The sequence below is a fragment of the Takifugu flavidus genome, chromosome 2 (assembly GCF_003711565.1).
Source record: "Takifugu flavidus isolate HTHZ2018 chromosome 2, ASM371156v2, whole genome shotgun sequence".
Lineage (NCBI taxonomy): Eukaryota > Metazoa > Chordata > Actinopteri > Tetraodontiformes > Tetraodontidae > Takifugu > Takifugu flavidus.
The window spans coordinates 15076221-15095188 of NC_079521.1; the positions used below are offsets into that span (position 1 = coordinate 15076221).

The following is an 18968-nucleotide window of genomic DNA, read 5'->3' on the forward strand; positions in this document are numbered from 1 at the left end:
GTTCACGGCTTTATTGCCCGATGTGTCGGATCAGAAACGGAGCGCAGGTATGTGATTCAGATCCTCTGCTGCTCGGTTCCTGCTCTCGACCCACTGAAGCAACATCTCAACACACCAAAACCTCCAATTTGTTTTTCCTCAAATGAGCCTGGAGAGATGGGCTGATCCCGGGATGCTGCGAGCGGCTCAATGTGACCAAAGGTCCACATCAAAGCACCCACGGAGACTCTCAGGGAGCCGAAATCAAAGTTCTCTACAGAGATTTCAGCCCGTTAAAGCGCTGCTCAACGCCGCCGCCCTCTTTCCTCCGGTCCGTTTTGTTCCGTTTCCCTTTAACATCCTTCTGAAAACTCTAAACTGGAGCCGCTGAAGCGGCAGACCTTCGTGTCTGAACGCTGACCTTCTGGTAATGACATAAAATGCACTATTCATCGCCCTCGCCGCTCTCCCGCCGTGCTTTCTTTTCCCGGGTGCACTTAGTGTGATATTGATCACCGTCGGCCCTCAGACATCAGCGGCCATCGATTGGGTCTGAGTGGCGAGTTTCTGATCCGGTCCTGCTCGCAACACGCAGCTCGGCAAACATCTGAAGCTCAACCAGAAGCAAATGTCTCGCAACTTTTGGGGGTTTGTTTTGGCGTTAAAGCGCCGATAACACAAGAAAACTGGTGTAAAGACCAGCTAAGTTGTCTTTTTTCAGAGATTAGTAGCATTTCCTGTTTGTGACTGTTGAATCATTAATAACTAGAGGATCTCATGCTCGTGCTCTCGGTTCTGGACCGTCTTGATTCAGATGCGATGGTGGTTATTAATGGCTGAATTATTAAATAGAATGTGCAGATCTGTGTGCGGCCTTAATGAAGAGACTTTGCTATTTATAGAATTTGGTGTTAAATGAAGGCGGAGGGCGGCTAATCCGGTTTTTCCACCTTTTACGTGCCAGATTTACTGCGCGAGTGTTCAAGCCCGGTTTCCGTCCGTTTCTGTCGCTCTGGCTGCAGTTCTCTGGCGGACACGGGTCCAAGGGGGTCATCGGTGAAGAACCAGTCGGAAGTTGGTTTTGGGTCACGCTCAGATGCATCACACTGACGCATTCCAAAAATAATATCAGCAAATCACTGCCAAGAATGACCCGCACATTTATTACTTCCTTTATATGGAAATAGATCACTAGCTAGTCCAACCAGGTTTTTCATCCCAGTACAACCAGACCAACTATCCTTTCTTCCCCAGTAAAACCATTATTTCTATCCATCTGTCCAAGTATGCAGTTGCAGCTCCCTCATGTTGCCCCTGATGTTGCACCTGATGTTGCCCCTGATGTTGCCCCTGATGTTGCCCCTGATGTTGCCCCTGATGTTGCCCCTGATGTTGCCGTCACGTCGTACCGTTGGGAAAGATCAGCTGCTAGTTAAGGCAGCGTCTTGCTAGCCAACCATAGCTAGTTGTTCCTTAGATGCTGACAGATTCAATGAAACTGAGTTTTAGAGCAGTGAGCAGTTTTTGGTGTAAATTATAATCATCTTTTGCCTCACATCACATCCCAGTGCTATTGTTAGCATAATCAGGTACAGCTCTGCGATGTATTTTTGTTTCGTGTTTTTGATCCCGTTCTTCCTCCTGTTGTCTTCAGAAACCCCTGTTTCATTTCAACAGCCAGTATTAACAAGTAATCTTGTGTTCTCCTCTTTTGATGCTAGTCAACGTCTGCAGCCCCCCCCCCCCCCCCCCACGCCTGCCACCTCCATCAGTCAGCACGTAATAATGAGCACCACGGAGAAAAAGCTAACACTCAGCCCGAGACGTGACCCCGGTTTCCAAAGTCAAGATGTCAAAGAGAAACGTTAGCGATTAGCATCATTAAGGGCTAAATATACTGCAAAAAACATCCTTCAGTAAATGAACGGCTGTAATGAGTAATTCCCATTAGTCCGGCTCCCCTCCCCAAACACTGGGCGAGGGGACACCGATGATGAGGTTTCTTCTGCTTTTCTTTCAAGTTTTGAATTAATGCACACACACACACACACACACACACACACACACGCACGCACGCATGCACGCACGCACGCATGCACGCACGCACACACACACACACACACACACACACACACTCGCTCTCTCTCTCCTAACAGGCTGTCTCTTCTCTCTCTGCTCTCTCATCAGTGAGTCCAGATGTGGCTGCTGATCAGAACCATCATCATCATCATCGTCGTCGTCCACCTGTGGAGGAGCGGGAGCTAAAGGGCAGATCCGGGAGCCTGGGACTGACTGCGGCCCTCTGGGGCTTCGTGCTGCCGTGGTTACACACTCTACGGGCCTTGTAACAGCTGCTCTTCCTTTCTCTTCTGTTCTTTTTGCGTCGTGGAACTTTAAAGACTCAATTTCAGGCTTCATTTTAATGGGAGCAGCAAAGACTAATCATTTCTCTTCACTTACCAGGCAAAAAGAAAAGAAAACAGACATTGTCGAGCTATTCATAATGATTTTATTTTATGCTGGTATTAATTTAAATGTTGTTTCCATAGATGTATATAATCATCCACCTGATTCTGCGTAACTGCACCAAAGGGGTCCAAACAGCGAGTTTTAATTCTCCTCTGAGCAAAGATGAACTTTAATTTATGCTACAATCTGTAACTTTAACAACACATTTAATAACACACTTGCCTGATCGTACACTTGATAATTAGGAATGAGAAGAAAAAAAAGATTTGTGCTGTAAAAGCTGCCCAGAGTGCATTTACAGTTAGTTTTTTCCATGGCAACAATGACCTGTAACGTTACTGCTGTTGAAGGAGAGAGGAGAGAGGTGAGTAGGTGGATGTGAAGTAGCAACAGAGAGTTGATGGTCTTTTTTTTTTATTTTCCTGGAGAAATAGATTAGTTTCCCCCAGAGTCTATTATGGTCTTTCTGACTCAATCACCCCTTGCTTTTGTGGAGGTCTGGATTGCAGCTAACAGCTGCCTGACTTACTGGCGCGGAAGAGGCGAGCTAGGCTGCTACCGCGCCGGCTAACGGCTAACAGACAAGCATATCTGGTTGGTTTCACCGGATGAGAGCATTTAAACCGGCTCTTTGGTTGTCAGCTCAGCTATTTCGCAACAGTTTTTACTGTTTTGATGAGGTTTTAAGTTAAATTTAGGAACACAAGAGTCTAAAACTACAACAACCTTGATTATTCGCTCTCTTGGATGATGGAAGCGTTTCAGTCTCTCTCTGTGCAGGAATTAGACTTTTAAGAAAAATTGGATTTTTAATTTATTTAAACAACAAATAGCAGCATGAAAGTCATCTTCAGCCTGCATATGCTGCTATGCTAGCCTAGCCCAGCAATTAGCTGGTGGACACTGGTGAAATGTTGTGAGAGGGCAGTAAAGATTATTTCCATTTAATTTTTCAACTGCTAATGAGGAGGTTTGCTCCATCTACTACATGGAGGGACACAACTACCTATTTATTGTATTTACCTGTTACATGACGACCCAATTGACCTTAGCTACTGATTTTAAAACTGTACGAACAAACAAAACTCTTGAACAAAGCCAATGAAAGCTGAATGAAATGAATATGTCTCCGCTCTTCAGTTCTTACACCAAAGGTACAGTCTATTCTGACTGTTTTTATCTACATTCATGGTTAATTTGAACACCTGGGATGCTTCGCTATCTGCAGGTAACTCCAGGTGTGACATTAGCACGCTCCCGGCTTATTATTTCACAGTTTTTTGGCACTTTTGTGCGCTGTGATTTAGAAAGTGTGTAACAACGTTAACAGTTGTCTGAGTTGCTATGACGACTACAGTGTGCAACACTGTCTCACTACGACGCTGAGGCGTCCTGGTTCTGGTTGATGACAGGCAGCCAGCTCAATGTAAAATCCGCCGTGTGGTTCGCCGTCACGGCAACTTTGGTGTGTTTTTGGGACTGTGATGGTGTGTAGATGCCCGACTGTGTCAGTGATTCCATCAACAACCAGTAAATGGATGCACTCTCTATCAGGTTTGTGTGTATTTTTCAATAAAAATGCCTTTAAACTGAATTGATTCTTCTCCTTCTATGAAAACTTTAAGGGGAAACAGACTGTTAACACATTTGGGCAGGTCACTCAAACTTACCTGACTTGTTTCCTTGGAAACCTTCCATCCAAGCTAGTAGCGCTAGTTGTGGCTACTCTAATACATGTACAGTATCACTTCGGGGTTCAGGGTTCCAGTCCTGTTTCATCCCGTTTCTTCCTACATGCACATTCATTGACTGGAGCCTCCCAACAGTCCCGGTACCAGTGTGTGACCGGTGACCCGGTCCAGGCAGAGCCTCGCTTCCTGGAGACGTTTTCTAGATAACCGTTAGTCACTTTAATCTTTCCCAAAGGTCGCGTGAAGGGAGGAATGGCGCTCATCTGTGGATGTAATATTATCGCTAACGTATGATTGCTAATTCAATTTGAGCTTTATTTGCTAATCTTGGGCAGCTTGCTGTGTTTTAAGTGTTTTAAACCCTCAACATTCGCCATAACAAGTGACGTTTCAGCGTGTTGTAATGGAGGCGCCTGTTGTTCTGGTGATTGTGCGTCTCTTCGGAAGCCTCCAGTGAAATCAGCAGCATGAAATGATGGTTCATGAGTCATTTAAACTTCCCTGAAATGGCGTAAACGCTTGAAATGTCTCATCCGTACGGGTTCCCCTGTTGTCTTCAGAGGTGAAACCGTGGGTAGCGCCGAGCCTCTCTGGACTCTTTTATCTGCTGCACACTGACGGAGGCTCGCGGGACCTTCTGCCGAGAAGGACGCCGAGTTCCGCTTCAGCTTGGACGCAGATAAATTTTGCGTTTTCCACCGAGGCTCCTGTTTCGCTCAAAGCGATTAGAGTGACCTTGGCGGCGGCTAACGTTTAGCCGTAACATAGCTTTAATCACCAGTGAGGTTCTTCATGGTTGATTTCATTTCATATCTCTTTTTTTCCCCCAGGAGCTCATTTTGGAAGCAGCACGTCTTTCACCGTGTCAAGGCGTTAGACCCCGAACAAAGGGAATGTTTAAACAATTGGAGGCCTGTTGCCATAGTGACAGAAGAAGTTTGAGTGTTTTGTGGCGTGTTTATTTCTTTGTTTCTCCTCAGTCTGACCAAAATATTCAAGGTCCAAAGGTAGAAAAGTGGTGATCTTCTGACTTTGCAGGTCCATCAGCGGGATTTCAGGTTTCTTTGCCTTTGAAACGCTCAAAACCGTCGTTTTCCTTTGATGTGGTCTTTAATTTCTCCACACGCTTCAAAGGAATCAATGGAAATTGTAAAGAAAACTGCATTGATTCATTCTCACCGGTGGACATTTGTTATTTGCTTTGTTTTTATTTTGACTGTTTACAACTGCCACCCACCCACACGCACACACACACACACACACCACACACACACACACACACACACACACACAACACACACACACACACACACACACACACACACACACACACACAGTGTGGCCTCTGAATTGAATACTACTGGGATTTAATAGAATGAGGCATCTACTTGAAGATTTACCTCCTTAAAGACTGCCGGCATGGATTCCTTTTGAAATCTCAGCTCTCCGCTTCCCCACAGGTGCCTTTTCTAAAGTGCCCCCAACCCCCCCAGGTTTTTGTTTTGAGCCAAACTAGAGTAAAACGCTCAATATTCTCATCAGTGCGGTCTTCTCCTGCTGTGTCCCTCACAGTCAGGTCCACAGCTCAGGCTTCACAGGAAGTTCTCTCATCCGTCTGTTCTTTCCTCTTCACTCATTTTTAGCTTTTTTTTTATCACTCCTCATGACGTGACGTCTAAGAAATGATACATTTCACTCATGTGACAGCAGCGTGCTAATGCAGGTTGCTCTTTTGTTGGTTGCTCCAGTCCAAAACTGGATCTGCTAACTGGTTTTTACATGAAACATCCAGTAAATATGCAGGGGTCTGATTGGCCCCACTGGCTGATGGGAAATAAGAGCGATGCAGGACTGATGTGGAACACCTGGAAACATCGCAGAGCAACGATAAAGATAATAGAAAATGTGAAATTAACTGATACAAATGTGCCGACTCGCTCTCTATTCTCCCAGCCTTATCAGCGCCGGCTTCACCCTGTTCATTTTTTTGGAGAACGGCTCCCCCCCCCCTCCTGAAAGTGACCCACTTATCGCAGCTCCCACATGTGCGGGCGTCGTTAACCGAGGCCGTCTCCGTGACCCATTTGCCAGAAGAGCTAACCTTCAAAATTTCAAATTTTCAGATCAAATGAGTCACGCGCGAGTCTTCCTGCTAATATTCCTTCTGTGGTGCTCCCAGGCCCCAGATTCCACCCTGTCCAAACTATATTCACTTATATATTCAGCTACTTTCTCCCACGTAGCATCAACAACTTCAACATCCAGGACGGACGTGCTGTCAGTTCCATCTGTGACACACAAACACTTTAGTTGTGCGTCTTCAGCAGGGAAGAGAAGCAGCAGCTTTTACTGGTTCACACTTTGCAGATCAGGGTCCTGGCTGCCACTTCCGGGTCCAGAGGACAGAACGCCTTCAGCCTCTAAAGGATCTGACAGGATGGTTCTTCTGTTCATCAGACATGATGGTTCTTCTGTTCCTCTCAGCACTTTATTTCCCTGATCTGTCGCTCAGCTTTTTTGTGCGGAGCCCGATGCAGAAAACACTGCCAACTAGTGGCCTGGCCTGGAAACGCACTTTCTTTGCTCCTCTGTAAATGGAGCACGAAACATGTTTCCAAAAACATTTCCTGAACTATATGAAAATAAAAAGAAGGAAAATAAATCCTCCCTTTGTCTGGCTTGAAGTACTTTGTTTTTTAAGGCGAAGTACTTTGTTTTCCAAGGTGAAGCCTCCCTCCCGGAACAGTTTTGCCCGTGTTTGTTGTTCAGATCGGTGCGGCGACAGGCCTCACCCATGTGGATTCCTAAGATTCTCCCCCTTGCTTTCGCCAATGGGTCATAAGGGATAAAACTGTTTCCTGTCGCCGCTCTGCTCCATGCTAATGCGTAGGCCGTCAGCAGCGAGGTGGCTGAGCTCCCCCCGGGAGGATTCTGCTCCGTGCGGTCCCTTGTCTGGAGAAAGATCAGCCAGCGTAATGTCTGCCTCTGCTATCCAGGAGTGCTCTGCTGCGTAATTCGCCCTTTATCCTAAATCCAGAGAGAGAAACGCCTGCACATCCTCTTAGAAAACGCTCCACGGCTGACAAGCGGAGAAGAATTATGTTAAGAATTAGCTGTAAAGAGGCGAGAACACCTGCGCGGAGCCAGTATGTGTTGTTTCAAAGAGATTAGCTTCTTCTTTCAGGTATTGACGCTCTCCTACGGTTGTCGGCGGCGGCGGTTGAATAGGAGCATTGAAAACGCGACAGGTTAAGGGCAAACCGATATCAGAGGGAGGAGGGATGCGTCTCGCCGCACTTAACACGTGTTAGCGAGCATAAAGAGAGCGTAAACATGCGGAGCGTGGGCAGAGATCGAGAGCGTCTGCTCCCACCTGGGGGACGGAGCATACCACCCGAAGGAAAGTCCTGATAAAAGAAAGAATCTGGGAACCGCTCTGGAGCTTATTTATGTCTTATTATACAATAGTGGGTTACATCCGTTTAATTGCTTAAGTCTGGTGGGACGGGAAATTGAAAAGCGAGCTTTAATTTCATAGGTCTGTACTTCCAGGGGATTTTTCCCTCCCTGTGTCTCCAAAGCCCTCGCACTATTACTTGTCATGTAATAAGCAATTACAATCAGTGCTGGGATGAAATGTGTCATCAGAGAATCCATTAGCGGCGTCCTCAGACCGTCATATTTACAGCCACCAGCCTACTTTCAGAGGCAACGCTCGTTTTTACGGGTTCTGAAGGGCGATTAAAAGGCACCAACCTTGTTGTTCTGGTGGGCCGAGGACTTGTTTGAGGTGCGATTGTGTTCTTTTATTTAATTATTTACAGTGTTTGAGTCTCTCGCATGGAAAAGCCAAATGGGAAACGATACTATAACCACTGCTAATCCCATTTAGGTGCTTTTACAGTCGACTGTGGACGTTTTCACGGTTCCTATTTTCTAGCCGCTCAATTGTTGAGATTATTCTTTATTAATAAAATCCATTTTTACCGTAGGTTTCCATGCTTATTTTGTTTAGTTTACATAAAATTCAGCCATTGGCTTTGAACGCTGCTGCAAAAAAGACTTTCGGCTACAATTGTCCAGCTTTGTGCCGGTTAAGGAAATAATCTCGGTGCGGAGATAAAGGGCAGGGTGTTTTTATTTGAATTCAATTATTATTTAAAGAAGACGCTCTCGTGGGTCAGCCCGGTTCTCTGGCCCCACAGTATAACACAATTATTTCCTTTCTGCCTGTGAAATGCATAAAAATGTTGTTTTAGTTTTGAATTTCATGTTGAGTTTGACCTTTTCACACTGTTTTGTATAATTCTATAATTGTGGAACGTAATAAAAAGTCCTGCTTGAAAAGTCAACTCTCTTTGCATCCCCTCTTATCTGAATGTCTGATCACTTTATTTCACCCGGTTTTGGTCAGAAGGATTATTCCATGTGTAATTGATGCCTGAAGTATCCAGTTTTCAATTTTATTCTTTAATTTATTTTTTATTATAACTAAATTACACGTTAATTTAAAATGAATGAGAATGAGAGGAACAAAAGCTGTTAACAGATAACACATGTTCCCATTATGTAGCTAATTATAATGGACACACTGTTGATATGAGGTCAATGATGTTCACTCTTGACAAATAAATGAACATATTTATTTAAAAATGTGATCCAATGCTGTAAAGAAATGTTCATTCACATCTGTGCTGCTGAGTCGACAGATTCTTCAAATTCTACGTTCATTTCCAACCTCAACAGGGAGAATGTGAAGTCACGGAATTCTCCTCACATAAACAGACAAAAACGCAGAAAAATGCTTATTTTCTTAATAAAATGTTTATTATTACCTTTGTATTATTCTCCATATACAAGAATGTGTAACAAAAGCCAAATAAGCAGTCCTTTTAAAAATGGTAAGGCAAGTCTGCAACCATCGATTTCAGTTTCCCCCAGAACATTCCCGACAACGTGCTACCGACAGATTCAAAATAATCACAAGAAGAAAAAGAAAAATCTCCTCAGTTTTCTGTTTCTGCGATTCACGACGGTAACACAGCCAGCAAAAGTGCAGCAAACAACATCAACACGGAGAACTTGCATAACAGCACATCTCACCCTCTTACAAAATATCACCCGGCCGCCATTTCGCTCATTTTTGTTTCTTAAAAATGAATTAAAGAAACAAAAAAAGAGGCTTTGGGGCAAAAGCCACGTGTCTCGGGGGCGGGGCGTCGCTCAGCAGGAGTGAAATATATTTGTTACAACGAGGGCTCTTTGGAAAATGGCAACATCCAACTTTCCCGTCCAAAGCGAACGCAGATATCGTCGATCATTAAAAAAGGAGAAAAGTCATTAAGTCTGAGTAAAGAGGCAGCAGCCTTTAATTAATCAGTGTCATTCTGTATGTCTGTGATGCTAACCGCCTGCCTTATTACTGAACATGCTGCCCCAGTCGCTTATGCTAGCTCCAAAACATCATCGTGGATGCTCGAAAAACACCTTTTGTGTGTGACCACCGAGAAATATCAGAGCCCAACGACCGCCAGTGCTACTGACGCTAATGTCACTATAAACGTTTGACTCTGTAATTGCGAGTTTCAGATACATCAAGATGGTAGAAGCAGTTAACAGTACCCCTGCCGCATCACTTTTTAACATAAGGACTCCACATTAAAGACATTTTCAACACAGGCTAATGTTTGCATACAGACTAGCCAAAGTACAGGGTAGCGTTAGCATTTGGGCGTAGAAATCCCTGGAATCACAGAGCCAGGCTGCCTAACTTTACTGTGGAATTGGGTCAATGCTCGTGTGGTGTGACCGCTATCAAACACACGTTGCTGCGAACCTCAAGGAGAAAGGTTTTCGAGACTAAAAAGGGACGCGACAGGGGTTCCTTTAGCGCCACTTATCTAGGCCCATGAGCAAAAGAGCTGCGGATCGACAGATTATGATCCTGTCGCTGCAGTATTTTCCGATCTAAACCTTGTTTCCTGGATAAGGAGCTGTCAGGGAATCATTCCCACATGTCACGTCAGGGCTACCTACGGGACATTTCTATATTTTACCACCAGTAAACACCAGTCTCTGCCAGTTGCTGCTGACTGGTTTCGAGGTGAGTTCAGATCAGCAGCGGTTCCTGGTCTGACGATGGATGAGAAAAGTCAAATGATTTAAGCAAAAATGGCGACCCAGTGGAACTATCCAGCGCCTGCAGGTGAGTATATAAATGCACGCAGTGCTACCTGTCCTGTTTGGCCAATCACAACAGCCCTCTGAAATGTCCACGTCCAAACGAGGACGTTTCCCTCGCTCCTCGTCTTTATCTCTTCCTCCAGCCTCTCGGGCTGTCACGAGGTTTCTGATGCTCAGCATTGGGATTCTAAATATGCGCCGTTCGTCCCTGCATTGATTTTCTGCACTCGTCCTGATGAGTTTGTTGAGTCGGAGCTGGAATAATTAAGCGCCACGCCTGAGTTATTCCATTGTGTCATAGCAGTTTCTGCTCCGAGGCCTCCGCTCAATCACCTCCCCGAGCGCTGCTGCGGACGCATCGAACGCGGCCCCGTGCGCGCGTGATGTCGGGCAACGGCGCTCGTCTGCTCATCTGAAGAAAAGGCGCTCTCCACGTGTCACCGGAGTGCCTGATGTTGGTGCAGATGTTGGGGAGGGGCCAGCTTTCCTCTCATCTCCACTTCGGGAGGATCAGCAGCTGTTTGTTTGTTTCAGAAACCAGATCTTCTGAAACGAGGCAGCTTATTGGCTGTGATCAATTATGCTGCATGTATGTGTTCTTCTCCCCCTCTACTGGGACGGCCCTCAGCAGGAGCGCCCCCCCTCCCTCCCCGCCCACATGGTCCTGGCCCTGCTCGAGGTTACTTCCTGTTAAAAGGAAGCGTTTCCTGGCAGTGTTGTTTGTACGAGGGTCATATAGAGACAATCTCGACTGTAACTAAAGTTGAATCCAACTGAACATTTTGGCTGAGCACATCGGGTCAAATGTCGGTTCTGATTGGCCAAACGAGTCTCCAAATATCTGCGCGTGAGGTCCTGCAGCTAGAGGAGCAGTTATATCGTTAGCTTCTGTATGGAATATATATATATAATGTCATATAACATAAAGAAAAACATACAATTACAAAATAATCCTTAAGCATGAATAATTAAAGCATTATTAGAGCTAGCCAAGAAAATAGAGGAAGATGCCATTAAGGTACTGATCATTAATGGGTCTCGCATCCTTGGGTCCTCTGAGAAATGAAAAGAACAAGGATGAAAGAAACATCAATGAAATAAATGACTTGTTAGCAGATGCGTGACGGAGAACGTCTCACTGAACTGCTGAAACAAATTTCTAGGTGGTCGACGAACTTGTAAAAGCAAGAATTACATTTATTCACCAATGTAACCAGGAACTTTCCAGTGAGATACATACTGCAGCGGCTTATAAGTACAATACAATCATTGGTATGATCTGAAAATATAACTTTTTTATTCCTCTATGGAGCAGATGTAGCTGTATAAACTTATGAGGCGAACAAAAATAATCTGTGCAAAGTAGTTCTCGTAGTGCATGAGGTTAGCACTTTTGTAGGGATAATCGTATGTGCAACTATAGTGGCTGTCAGAGCTGGCCGTTTCCATGGAGATCCGACCAAACAGGAAACTGCTAGCGCTGTACGATCCCGATCCGAAGCTGTTTAGCCTGCATTTGAAAATGAGCTCTAGAATATGCTGCTGTTAGTTTACAGTATTTCCAATGCATGCACCACACAAAGACTCTCTCTTTTTCGTCTGGGGGCGGAGCTAAAAGGATAAAATGGGCATTGCGTCATTTTTTCCACTTCGTCGTCAAAAAATTTGAATCTGGCCTTAAACCTGAAGAAACAGATTTGTTTGCTTTCGCCACCGAGCGGAGCGTCGGGCCGCCCCGGACACCTTTGAAAATAATTTCTAAAAATCGACGTGTTTTTTTTTTGTTTTGTTTCAGAGACGTGAAAGCCGGTTCAGTGGCGGTACCGAGCATTCTTTGGGGGAGGAGCAGGATGCAGCTCTGCACTCGCTTCCAGTTCTACCATAAAGCACTGTTAGCCATTCTCTGGGACGTTCTACATGTCCAGGGTGGTAGCAGCAGCGGACCCCGCTGTCGAAGCGTACTGCACGCAACAGTGTAAACGTCAGTGATCAGGCCACACGTGTGTATTATCTCCGCTGGTTCTGCATGGCCACGTGCGGGAGCAGGAGCACCGCCATCACCAGCAGCAGGGAGGGTGCGGGGGAAAGCGATTTGCCCGTGGCCACCGCCGTCCGCTCGTCGCTTCTGTCGGCTCCGATGACGGGGGCCTCCGTCCCGACATAGACAAACTCCGTGGTGCAGCCATCGGAACAGCCGCTGCCGCTGCCGGAGGTGCTGCCCTCGTCACCTGCAGACACATTTCAGCCCCACGTCAAGATCGTCTCGCTCCAGATAAGCGTTAGCATTAGCTCCAGTATAGCGAAGCGGCCTCTAGAACAGCGAGTCCGGAACAAACCCGCGTTTTATCTGGAACACCAGAGACGAGCCAGAGCACTTACTGGAGTCCCCGAAGTTGATGTCGTTCCCGTTGTAGGCGTTCTTCAGCTTGTTGGTCATGACACGCAGGGCCATGATCTGCTGTCTGATGAAGGTGTCCGGCCTGGTGATGTCCACGTTCACCTCAGGGTTGTTCACCTGGTTGGTGAGACCCTCTTTCACCACCTCAGGGAAATACCTGGACACACCGAGACATCAGCACACCAGCTCAGTTTAGTGCTAATTACTTGGTGTGTGACATCATAACGGGGTCATAGGGTCAATGATGGGGTCTACAGTTGGCACACACCGCACCTCCTCACCCACCATGAAGACTAAATAGTACAAAACCAACCTGAAACCGCATGGTGGCCCAGACGAGATAATTAAAATCAATGTTTTAATTACCGCGGGCTAGAAGGAAGGCAGCCGAACGAATCAAATGGTTTTGCCAGAAGTTCTAAATAGGAAGAAAACTTGAGTCCGAAAACCAGACCATTAAGGATACTTAATGTTTAAACGGGTCCTGGTGTTCACAACCTGGAAAACTACCCGCAGCCTCGAGAAGAAAGAGATCAAAAATCACTTTACTTTAAAGGTTTCAATTGATGCTTCCAACTGATACGACCTCCAGCCCGAGAACAAACGGGTCTTAACTCGGCAATAACTCGGAGAGGAAAACACGTAAGGGGAGGGAGCCAGGGAGGGAGGGGGAGGTCATACAATTCCTCCATCGGACAAAAAAACCCCCCCTCGCTGTCCAATCAAGCGCACGGCTCAGTGGTACATTCTACCCGCTGCAGCAGCGATAAGAGGTGTTGGAAACTCCACAATCCTCTGGGCGAGCGCAGCCTCTCAGCTTATGTGGGAGCTCAGCACAGAAGCAGCCGCTATTGTCCAGAGACAGGAAGTGCTAATCTGCAAACACGGTGGGGTTATTTTAATCCCGGGCAGGCAGGAGGCGATAAGTGGGCCCGCTGGAGGTGGCTCGGTCCTCACCTGCCCTGGATGTGGCTGTTCCAGCACTGCTCCTCGTCAGGCTCGGCCAGCTTGACCGTGGTGCAGATGTCGTCAGGCAGGTTGGACCAGAACCGCTTTGATTCCTTGAGCTTCCCTTTGATGTCGACCACCTGCGACAGGAACCGGAAGGAACAGACATGTGATCTCCGTGATGCCATGTTTGAAAAGAGGCTGCACACAAACGGCTCGACGGGAAGATGGAATAAAAACCGCCAGGAGAACGTGAAAGGCGTCCCTCATTCAGGGCGTCCCTCATTCAGGGCGTCCCTCATTCAGGTTGTCCCTCATTCAGGGCGTCCCTCATTCAGGTTGTCCCTCATTCAGGGCGTCCCTCATTCAGGTTGTCCCTCATTCAGGGCGTCCCTCATTCAGGGCGTCCCTCATTCAGGTTGTCCCTCACTCAGGGCGTCCCTCATTCAGGGCGTCCCTCACTCTGGTTGTCCCTCATTCAGGGCGTCCTCACTCTGGTTGACCCTCATTCAGGGCGTCCCTCATTCAGGGCGTCCCTCACTCAGGGCGTCCCTCACTCTGGTTGTCCCTCATTCAGGGCGTCCTCACTCTGGTTGTCCCTCATTCAGGGCGTCCCTCACTCTGGTTGTCCCTCACTAAGGTTGTCCCTCATTCAGGTTGTCCCTCATTCAGGGCGTCCCTCACTCAGGTTGTCCCTCATTCAGGGCGTCCCTCATTCAGGGCGTCCCTCACTCAGGTTCTTCCTCACTCAGGGCGTCCCTCACTCAGGTTGTCCCTCCCTCAGGTTGTCCCTCCCTCAGGTTGTCCCAGATTTGTCAAAAACCAACTCTGTAACAGGACTTTGATCAACTTCCATCCATATTGTGTTCATCTGACTCACTGAAGACAGAGTTGGGGTTCTTGGCTCGGCTGCTGCCCCCAACTGATTCCATCTGGGCTCAGCAAGATATTTGTGTGGGTGACCAACGAGAGCCAAGAACTCCAGTCTGACTGGACCAGAGTATGAAGCACACACAAGAACACCCTGGAAACAGGACTGTGTGTCATCAGCACAGAAAAAACCAACATATATATAGAGGAAATCTTCTTTATTGATCAATGTTGAGGAACGGGCATGATGGATGCTTTTAACGGTCCTGTCTTTATATTACGCTAAGCTAATTAGCTGCAGCTTAGCAATAGGCACAGGAGTGTTTCCCCTGGTAGAACAAAGCAAAGGCAGAAAATGAGGCCGCGTTTGATTTAGTAAGTGACGCATTTAGTGACTGTTAGGATCAGTTTTGCCAAGAAACTGTAATGCTCAGTGTTGCAACTGTTCTCTGTGAATTGTTCTACACTTGAAACACATTTGGCTGCCGTCTTTGGAGCACTGATTTAAAAAACAAAACAAAGCAAAAAAAAAAAAAAACCTCTCCAACTCAACAAACTGCAAAATGTGTCCCATGCACACGACCAGCGTCTGGTACCAATGCCTTCATATCTTTACGGTTGTGTCTCTGCTGAGCTGCTGAGGAGAAAAGTTGGACGGAAGTGTTCGACCTTAGCTTGAGAGCTGAGAGGTGCTAATGTTGATAACTCTGTGTTGGTGGAGGTACCTGCCCTGCTTTAAACCCTCTTACTTCCGGAGGAGTTTTGAAAGAAACATCTAAACCCAGACAGTGCACACCAAGAGGCACTCCAGCGCATGCCTAATATGCTGAAATGTGGCCAATACACCTGAGCTGAATCTGTCTGGGGATGCAGCTGTGCATCAGATTCAGATAGCAAAGAAGAGAAGATAACGTATAGATCTTAATGCTGAAGGTGAAGGCCAAGAGGCCCCCGTGTGGAGAGGATTGCATCATCAGCGTGCAGGTAGAACATCCTTATAAAATATTCAACCCTCCGACCGTTCCATGAGCCCAGAGAGGAGCGATACGATAAACATAAACTCGCTAATGAACTACATCAAATTCAGTCCAGAATGTGGGCGGATCATGAAGCATGATGGTTTTAGGAGCTCGTCGGAACGCCTCGAACTATCGGAGCAGCTTTCCAGGGCTCCCGGCGTCACCCCAGCCAGCAGTGTCGCTGCCTTCCTTCCTTCCTTCCTTCCAGTAAAGCTCAGTAGAAATTGAACGCATTTCTTCACGGTGCCGTGAGCTCAATAAGTTATAGCACTTCTAATTACGTTAAATATTTAAAAGCGTTATACATCTGCCCGTGCCAGCTGTTGTTCTGAAAATGAGCCCTCGCTGTTATTCAAGGGTGAATTTATGAAGATGTAGAAAATGGAGAGGTCAATCTCGCGCGGCTAATTAAAAACGCTTAGGCATTCACTTGAAGGCACCACGCACTCTTTCCCCTCCATTCATCAGCCCTACTTGTTCCTATCTCACCTGCTCGGCGTTGTGGAACCACAAGGCCTCAGTTGAAAACTCCTTTCAGTTAATTTACAGATTTTAATAGATTCATTCATCTCTGCGTCCTCGTCTTTGACAGCCTGTTTTACTGTAGCGCTCCTTGGATTTCCTGCATCATTATTGGATCTGATCTAATCCCGCTGTAAAACTGTAATCCCGGTGGTGTATTTCTACTAAACGTTACCACTTACAGTACAATTATTTCAGCTTTCCCACCTACAGCTGGTGCTACACTCCCCACCGTTGCCATCCACCAAAAAAAGTTCCATCAAAGCGTCCCCCCAATTAAATCCCGAGGTTGGGAGGATTTTCCCTTTGCTTTAATAAAGATTTACAATGGGTCAGGAACTATTGCTGTTTGTGTGCCTTGAACGCCTCCTGAGAGGGCGCACTTGAACACAACAAACAAACAAACCTTGCTTTAATACAAGCTACACCGTGGTACACTGGCTCCTCTAATTTGATCCGGGCGGCTGGAGATTTTGCTGTAAATGCAGAGCCTCGGCCAGCCGGGCACGCTTGCTTTTTAATTGGCCCTCCTTTTTTTCTGAAATGTGCGAAAGTTCACAGCAGCGTCTCCTTTCATGCTAAACAGATTTCTGTGTTTTCTGTTTGTAAGTTACATTAAATCAGTTCCCCCCCAATAGGATTCAGGCCACTTTCTAATGTGGCTCCAAATTGGCCACAGATTGACCTTTTTTGGAGACCTGACCTCGGACAGGGTTAGGGTTAGCGTTTATGACCTGCGTCAAATGCACCATTGTCTGCCTCCACTGTCTGGTCAATAAAACTGGAAACATAAAAAGATGCAGGTCTGCGTGCAAAGTTAGTTTTTGGCTTAGATATGAACGATTGTGTTTTCACAGCCAGTCCGACCTACTGCTGTATGCTTTAATTGGAACCTCTATCAGAACTTCTAGCACCCATGAAGCGATCAGCATGCACCAAAGAGCATCGGCGTCTCATGAACACACGCTGGCGGTCGCAGTTTCAGGCCGGCGTTCAGCAGAAGTCGGCTAAATTTAGAGCAGGTGATAATGAGAACAGGGCTGGAAAGTGTTTAGCAATGGCCGTTTGTGGAGCACACAGGTGTGTGTGTGTGTGTGTGTGTGTGGATGCAGAACCAAGAGCGCTGGGATTATGAAGGGAAACAGATTTCATCCATAATTTAAGGATGTTCAGCAATCCTTTAGGACTCTCGTGGCGAGGCACTCATCTGAGGCAACATAAAAGTCGGAGGAACTGTAACGCGGCCGCTCAGACGGAGATCTCCGAACAAAACAGCCGACCTGTTTTCCATTTGGGACCACCGGTCCCGGGCCTGAAACATTTGATACCATGCATAGTTACTGAGCAGTTCAGACTGCCATAAAAAATGGATTTCAGGTCCACTTCAGAGCATCTTCGGAGTGTGTTTCCTCGTTAACAGGGCACTGCTGCTCAGCCTTCCATGATGTGTTCCCTTCTGAACGAGCGAGTCGTCATAAAAACATTGTTTCCCCTCTTATACGAACCGCTGACTGGAGCAGCTCATGCAGGACTGGTCTGGGTCATAAATACGTCTTCTGATAACAGATCGCCACATATTCAGACAGCAAGAGTGAGCCACTTCTGGGACCACACGGATGCTGATGCTGTAAACAGACTTTGATTAGAGTGGCCCCAGATTAGCCACAGCACAGCTGTCATTACAAAAAAAAAGTCTCCCGCTGAAATGTGGGGTAAATACAAACAGGCAGACGTGCATTTACAGCACTGTGAGGAGGAATTTAGGGCTGAAAGCCGCCCAGTGTTATGATTCAATCAGAATCAAGCTTCTGCTAAGACTTCTCTCCAGTCTCAGGGACACCACCGACGTACACGCAACAAAGATTGCTCTGTGGTGCCCGATGTCGGCTGAACGCGGCCCCTCAGCGGCTGCAAAAATGAAAACTGCATTTCAATTTTCTGTGTTCAGAGAAGCAAAACGGAACTGATGAAATCTGTGGGTCAAACGGCGCCAGGTTACCCTAAACTGATGACTTTTTAATGGACGCCTACGTCGCGTGTGCGCACGCCAGCAAAATCGAATGCAAATGAAACGTCTCACGCGGCACATTTGTTAATGGAAGCGATGGCGCTCTTGTTTACACACGGGCCCGGTCATGCCTGGGCTTCCCAGGGACCCGAGCGTGCGCGCGCACGCTGAAGCCTCGGGTGTTAAGAGGACTTGAAAGGGTCCTCGCTGCCACTGTGTCACCGCAGGAGGCTGCCCTCACATTTGATGTGGTAATCCTGTCACGGAGACACCAAAGCTGGCTTAGTGCACACTGGTGTGGCTCTGATTCGCGATGGCCCTCGGCACCCCGCACTGGCAAGGAAAAAAAAAACACGGACACGATCAGAACACGCCGATCAGACTTGTCCGTGCACAAGAATCCTTCAGCAGAGATGGAGGAAACGTTTCTGGACGCCTAAATCAAACCAGAAACACATATACAATTACAAGCAGGAGTCTGAAAAGCAAGAACCGTTGATGCTTTTCCCACAACCGCGCGGCTGCAGCCACGGGATTAGACTGCTCCTCCGTCTTTCCGTCTCCGCCGAAGCAGCCGTGAACTTCGGCTCTAAATAACTCAGAACAGCTACGGGTTGATGGGTAATGAAAAAGAGAAGAGGTCTGAACAGAATCCTGTAGTTGGCGGTAGCTGCATTAAAGATAGCTTCAATAGCACTAGCGTGACGTTAACTTGCAGAGCTTTATGCTTGGCCGGTGTGTTTATAGCAAGATAAGGTGATTTATCTAGTAAGATAGCAGCACATTTAAGGCTGCATGATAAGCCAACTCGCATATGTTCATTTCCTGTATTTTGCTTTCAAGTATGATCACTCAAATGCCAGATATGCATCAAATACACC

The 18968-nt window shown here is 46.8% G+C and overlaps 2 protein-coding genes across 4 annotated transcripts in view; one reads left to right on the top strand and one right to left on the bottom strand.

Annotated features, from left to right (window-relative positions):
- Positions 1-4042, top strand: part of gpc5a (glypican 5a) — a 70463-nt gene extending 66421 nt beyond the window's left edge. For both annotated transcript variants that reach the window (XM_057020402.1, XM_057020393.1), the window contains one exon: positions 2167-4042. In XM_057020402.1, coding sequence (XP_056876382.1) covers positions 2167-2169 — 3 coding nt within the window. In that variant the 3' untranslated portion in view covers positions 2170-4042. The remainder of the gene's footprint in view (positions 1-2166) is intronic.
- A 4902-nt stretch (positions 4043-8944) lies between these two features.
- Positions 8945-18968, bottom strand: part of gpc6a (glypican 6a) — an 88466-nt gene continuing 78442 nt past the window's right edge. For both annotated transcript variants that reach the window (XM_057019429.1, XM_057019420.1), the window contains 3 exons: positions 13678-13808; positions 12702-12877; positions 8945-12550 (listed from right to left, as the gene is read on the bottom strand). In XM_057019429.1, the coding sequence (XP_056875409.1) occupies positions 12330-12550; positions 12702-12877; positions 13678-13808 (528 nt within the window). In that variant the 3' untranslated portion in view covers positions 8945-12329. The remainder of the gene's footprint in view (positions 12551-12701; positions 12878-13677; positions 13809-18968) is intronic.